Source organism: Acomys minous (assembly GCF_964271855.1).
Source record: "Acomys minous genome assembly, chromosome: 18".
Lineage (NCBI taxonomy): Eukaryota > Metazoa > Chordata > Mammalia > Rodentia > Muridae > Acomys > Acomys minous.
In genome coordinates this window covers 53700329-53706328 of record NC_140501.1, presented here as the reverse complement: position 1 = coordinate 53706328, position 6000 = coordinate 53700329, and the positions used below count along the sequence as shown (strand labels likewise).

Below are 6000 nucleotides of genomic sequence, written 5' to 3'. Positions count from 1 at the left end.
CTCTGCTGGCCAAACATGCACCGACTGTAGTTATGGAGTGTGAAAGCTGGGGTGTGTGCTTCATTAGCCTAATACTATATGGAGGAAATACATAACTCAGAAATAGCTAAATTCCCCAAACTACACTTTTGGAGTGCCACAATGTGCCCCTGGGAAAGCTGCTGCTGCTTGCCTTCAGCAGTGCAGCGAAATGGCAAATGGCACTGGGAGAAACAGGCTGAGGAGTGGAACCTGCAAATCCCTGACAAATGCCATCACATTTACAGGGAAAGGAAGAAAGGCTCCATGAGACTCTTTGTTTATGCTAAAGACTTTATTTTTCAGACTTTTCACAGAATCACTTTCACTAAACACTGCTGGAAATGAAATGACAGATGCCCAGGGGAGGCAGGCTCTCTCAGAGCCCAGGCTCCTCAGTGAACACGCTGGATGGCGAAAGAGCCCATGGAAAGCCCTCTGTCCCTCCGTGCAGGTCAGTCAGGCCTGCTTCCACACACTAGTCAAACGCCTACTGTCCCCATGCAGCACCATCAACACTCACCTTACAGAATTAACATGCAAAGACACTTCTGAGGATGCACTAGTCTTGACCAGGGCCGAGAGGCTCTGGCCATGCACACTGGACCATTTCTGCTCAGGACAGATGAATGAGTGGCACAGAGCTGGCCCAGTATGCTGGAGGTAGCTCACACTGCCCTCCAGGTGTCAGGGGTATGGGTGTTTAGACATTCACAGATGTGAGACAGAAGCTTCCGTGATAGGCCAGGGCAGGGCAGACTCCTGACAGGATGGGCTGGTAAAGGCTGGCATCAAGCTTATAAACACAACCCACAACCCGTTCTTCTTTCCCCCAAAACAGCACATTTCAAGACATGAACAGAGGCACTGAGATTTTCAGTGCAAATCTCATTTTCTCAATTCCAGGGTGAACGTGCATGTAGTTAAAGGCTAGAGAGTCACGTCTGACAGCTTCTCTGTGCTGCAGTCCGGCTTTCAGCTTTGGATATATAAACAATCTTCTCTCGAGGCTGCCCCTCAGATGACAATCACAAGCGATGATGGCCAAAGGAGTTGATTTGCTTTTGTCACAGTGTCTGAGCCCAAATGGGTCACCTGAGCCTTCATGCAGAATTTAGAAACTGGAAAAATCATTTAAGCCTCAAACCCAGAAGTGACTTCATGGGTACACAAAGAGGGTGACCTCTGTGAGCAGGGGTTAGCACTGTGAGCTGGCAGCCACAGGGGGGAGGGGTGCAGGTCCACTATTTGCTCAGCCTCTACTGGGGAGTCAAGAGACCCTACTTGCTGTCTTCTGCCATGCTGCATGAAGGGACACTGGTGTGGCCATTACCTTAACATCTTTACCATGTACGGGCCTTGCAGTCGGTAGCCCATCTTTCGGTAGTAATTCCTTGTGCCGACCCCTGCAGAAGAAACAAAGTACCAGAGTTCTAGTCAGCTTCATTTTAGTTGTGCTCAGAAGTCTGCCATGGACCCCTCTCGCCGTGTGCCTCAGTCAGAATGCACTCATGTTCAGACCAAATTGCGGTGTAGCACATTTGTCCTGCTTCTACTGTGCGGACTTCTGGCTGTATGCACACACGGGCTTTGCTGTGTGGGACAAATGGCCTTTTGGAACGGCTAACACAGGACCAAGGTATATAGCATGCACATTTACGTGGGCACAACAGATGTGCTCGGACCGTGTTTCAGGGTCTGCATGGCCTGGGTCATTCAGCCCTGCTGCAGGGAATGCGTGCACAAGCTAACCATGGCTGCTAGCTGAGGTGCTTTCATCCGCTGTCACTAGGGAAGTGGATTTGATGAAATGGCCCTGGCCCACAGGAACACATGGTTTGTGAGGAGAAAGGCTGCTTTTCCAAACATGTCTACAGTTCTCCACAGAAGCCAGCTTGACATTCTCCAAGTTAACTCAGCTCTGGCACTACTGAGAGTTACAGCAGATGATGTGGGGTAAGCGCTCAGCCGCACAGGCTGCCTCAGCCTTAGACATCAGTAGCTAAGTACTCCATCTTTACCCAGACACCGGGGAGCAGAACTCCCCACGTTGTTTCTACCTACTTCAGAATGTTTCCAGCGTTAGAGAACAGCTAAGGCCCACGTGCATGATGGCGGTGCAGAACTGACCTGCGGGTGGCAGCCGTCAGGATGGACTCGGGACAACACTGCCTTGCACACTTTGCTTGTCATGTTGTTAGTTCGACTTCTGTCCAACATGGGCTTGGGGTGGCACAAGGGAACGATGGACATACGAATAATGGGCACGGGCAGCTCAGACCCTGTGATAACAGGAAGGCTCAGACCCCAGAGGGACAATCTGTCCCAAGTTCTAAGTCTCTAGGCATACCCTATGAGCCAGCAGACATCCACTTTAGTCAAAAGAGAAACGTTATGCCCAACAAGTGACATAATATTTCAACACTTCAAGATAAGAGAGAGGTCTAATCTCTCTCAGGATATACTCACAAGGGAATATAATACAGCAGTGAACAAAGCAACTATGATTTGTATCCATGTGGAGCAGAACCCTGCAGACGGAGCCAGACCTAAAACATTGCATTTACACAAAATTCAGACTCCATAATTTAGTCAGGTAATGGCTGCATTTGAAAGATGATAAGAGGTCGGGGCTCCACGGGGCTGAGAAAGCTGCTCCTGAGCCAGGCAGTGGTTACAGAGGGTCACATGCTTGCTAATGAAGCTGCCTTCTTGGCACCTCACTTTACTACATGTATGTCACATCTCCTGACAAAACCTCAAGGGGCACAGCCATTTAATGCATACTTGAGAATGTTTCCAGAGTCCAAACTGTATGAAGGATTCAGGAGGCCAAGGCAGAGTGAGGAGGAGAGGAGGCGGCCGAGAAGCCAGGCCCAGGACAACCCAGGGTGTCACCTCTGCCAGCTCCCTCTAGAACCTCATTCACCAGAAACTGAACAGTAAATTCTATGCTTGACTCACCCTCACTAGACAAAAGGCCTTGTTATAGGTGGCAATGACTTTTGGTGACAGCCAGAGCAGGTAAGACCTATGCAGGAAGTCACAGTGCAGTGTTCTTCCTTGTGACCCACCTGAGTGTGTGAGGCCAACAAGAGATAATTCCCACTGGCCAAGCCATCATTAAAAAAAACCTGAATTCAGAGTCTAGGATCACTCATGGCAGGTCCTAAAGCTCGAACTCGTGTCTGAAATATAATACAAGGTCTTTTACATACCAACACTTTGGCTTTAGCTGCTGCCTCTATGGACCTTATGATATTTGATCAGGCTGACCCCACCGATCTACCATGCTGCTACCAGACACCCCACATAGCCCTTGCTCACTTGCTCTCCAGTCCCAGCTGGAGACCCTCGGGGTTTAGCCAGAGGCTAGCCACCAGTTATTAGGATTAACCCCTCTCCCGCTGGCTAGCAGTATAGACTTTAGTCACAGTGACATTGTTTCAGTATTGAATGCCCTATTCCACTGTGTCTCTGCTTCCCCTCCTGCAGTGTCAGTCTTTAAGCCAATGGCTTCTGTCACTGGGGTTATTACAGTGACTAGCACATAATCAGGATGTAGTAAATGTCTGGGGACCTATTACACGCTCGTTATTTTCATGTTATGTACACAGAGAGAGATGCTTCTGCAGGACGCACTGTAGAAAATGAGAACTGACTCGGCACTGTGAGCCAGACAGTGGGAGGACTGCACACAGAAGGTGGGAGGGGCAAGCCTTTGGAAGCTTACGGATCCCCACCGTGCTGGCTGAGACGTGCCATTTCCCATGGCCCTGTTTATGCTGTAAGGGTCTAAAGCATCCAGAAGTGGAGGCACAGATCTACTGACCCTGCAAGCCACCATGCAGCTGCCACAGTGGCTGACTCACCCCTGGGGCTTGGCTCCTTACTTTCTGTTTGGGGGAGTCCCAAATGATCCTTTCAGATCTACTTAGGTTCAGGCCCCAGACACACGAATTCTGCTTGTTTGCATGCTTCCTGTTAAAGTAAGATGGCGGCTTAGTTAAGATGTGTAGTTGGCCAAAGTGTTTTCATATATCCCAGGCCTAGCTAGCTAAGCCCGGATAAGCAGAAGGTGAGTGCTGAAGAGAGCCCGGAGTCGCCAGGTGTGTGGCTATGACATGAGCCTTCCTGGAGCTTATGGGAGCACTTCTCAGCAATGACTCCAAGTGAGCCTCCTGTTCCTGGAGCCTCTACTGCATACAGAACTGGGTGCTTGAGACCAGGTTGGGAGACACATTAGGCATCACTAGGGCTCTCTCTGGCCAGCTTAGCTTTGTTTCCAGGAACACACAGAAGCCCCAGACAGCTCCTGGGTCTCTGAAAAGCTTAGAGTGAGTGCTGTGGAGAGCCTGGTCTCTGTCTGGTCCAAACTCTAGTGTCTTCTCCCTGCATTTCTCATGCATCTTGATACGTGAAGTTAAGATGTGCCCATTTCTCCAGTCTGCAGGACAAACTGGCACAGTATTATGCTTGCCCTGGGACAGCTGGAAAGAGAAATGTGGCATTACCTGGCTGGGTGAAGGCCCTGCCTGCCTCCTGCCTCCTCTCTGCCTTTGTGGGGCTCCGGCAAAATCTTCTGTCATGGTAACTTTCCCCGTGTTAGTCAGCCAGAAGAAAGCAATTACCCTTTGGAGCTGACGTCAGTGGCCTTCTGGACCGTGCTGACGTGCTAGGCTGTCCTGGTCCCAGATCAGCCTGACTGCTGCTGCCTCTCCCTGGCAGAAGAAACACACAGCTGTGCAAGTGGCTGTGTAAGTGGGAGTTCTCCACTCCATTGCTTGCATGGGTTGCTGCCAAATCCCCAGGCTGGGAATGAGCAGGATTCAAGTGCTCTTGGCTGTGGGCTTTGGGGTGCTCACCAAGAGCCCCAGTTAATCAGAGTGGTATAGGAGGTGGGGAGAGCCACAGCCGAAAGTCTACCTTTGTTTATCCTCAGGGTTACTTAGTCCACAGTCAGAACTTACCCATGTGGGCGGAGTGAAAATTTTTATGTTTATTATTTTGCCAGCTATGACAATGCCAAAATGAGGCAAGAGGAAAAAGACCATCATAAAACTGTCTTTAGCAACAGTCTCAGATGTGGCTCTAGTGACCAGGCTCTGCGTTATCTCCTTGACCTCCACTTCAGCCCTAGGTCTTTTGAGAGAAGGAAAATGTGTTTGCACTGACTTAATTGTGCACACTACAAGCAGTTATGAAAATGGCTTCTGCTGTCTTCTTTCAAGGGAATGCTGACCCCGGCAAAGTGGAAATTAAAGGGAGAGTGTGTGCCTCGCTCCATATGGTAAGGGGCTGGCCACTCAGCATGTAGTGGGGAAGCCCCTGCCCTACAGTCAGATGACCTCCAAGTCTGGCTGCCAGGAGCCACCGGCCTCCTAGGGCACCTGCAGCCTGGAAACCAGCAGTGACTGCATCTTAGGTCCCTTCTCTCTGCTGGATGTGCTTAATCTCCCAGCCTCTGAGGTGGAGAGAAGCCCCCTGAGAGTAAAGAACAACATGACACTTCAGTACAAAGAGGGGGAGGAGTGAGGCCTGCTCAGCACCTGTGTACCAATGATGGAACCAGTGCAGACACACCAGGCTGTCTGAGACCTGGCAGGGCGGAGGAGGGATTTTCTCAATGGGCCATAACTCAGCTCACAGGAAAAAGAGGAAGAACTGCGCTTTGGACCCAGGCACCTCCAACTCTGCCACGCCCACCCCCACGTGCTCCCCTCCACCCCCACCCTTCTGTGATAACACAGGGAGGACTCTGCTTGTCATGACCACCCCAACCTTCTGGATCTGTGTCCAGGTCTCAAGGTCTGTGGTGTGACAAATCACTGGAGAAACTGAGAAACAGCCATGTTTCATTTCAACAGAAGGCTTGGAAAGACTGAGTAAATCACCGGGAAGGCAGGGTAATAACGCTGGCAGGCCACAAGTGCTGTCAACAGACTGCACCTAACCCAGGGAGGGCTACAGGAGAAGACTCGA

At 50.6% G+C, this 6000-nt stretch overlaps 1 protein-coding gene across 1 annotated transcript in view; it reads right to left on the bottom strand.

Moving 5' to 3' along the window:
- Positions 1-294: 294 nt before the first annotated feature.
- Positions 295-6000, bottom strand: part of ELP3 (elongator acetyltransferase complex subunit 3) — a 62395-nt gene continuing 56689 nt past the window's right edge. The window contains exon 15 of the mRNA XM_084767189.1: positions 295-1424. Coding sequence (XP_084623315.1) covers positions 1348-1424 — 77 coding nt within the window. The 3' untranslated portion in view covers positions 295-1347. The remainder of the gene's footprint in view (positions 1425-6000) is intronic.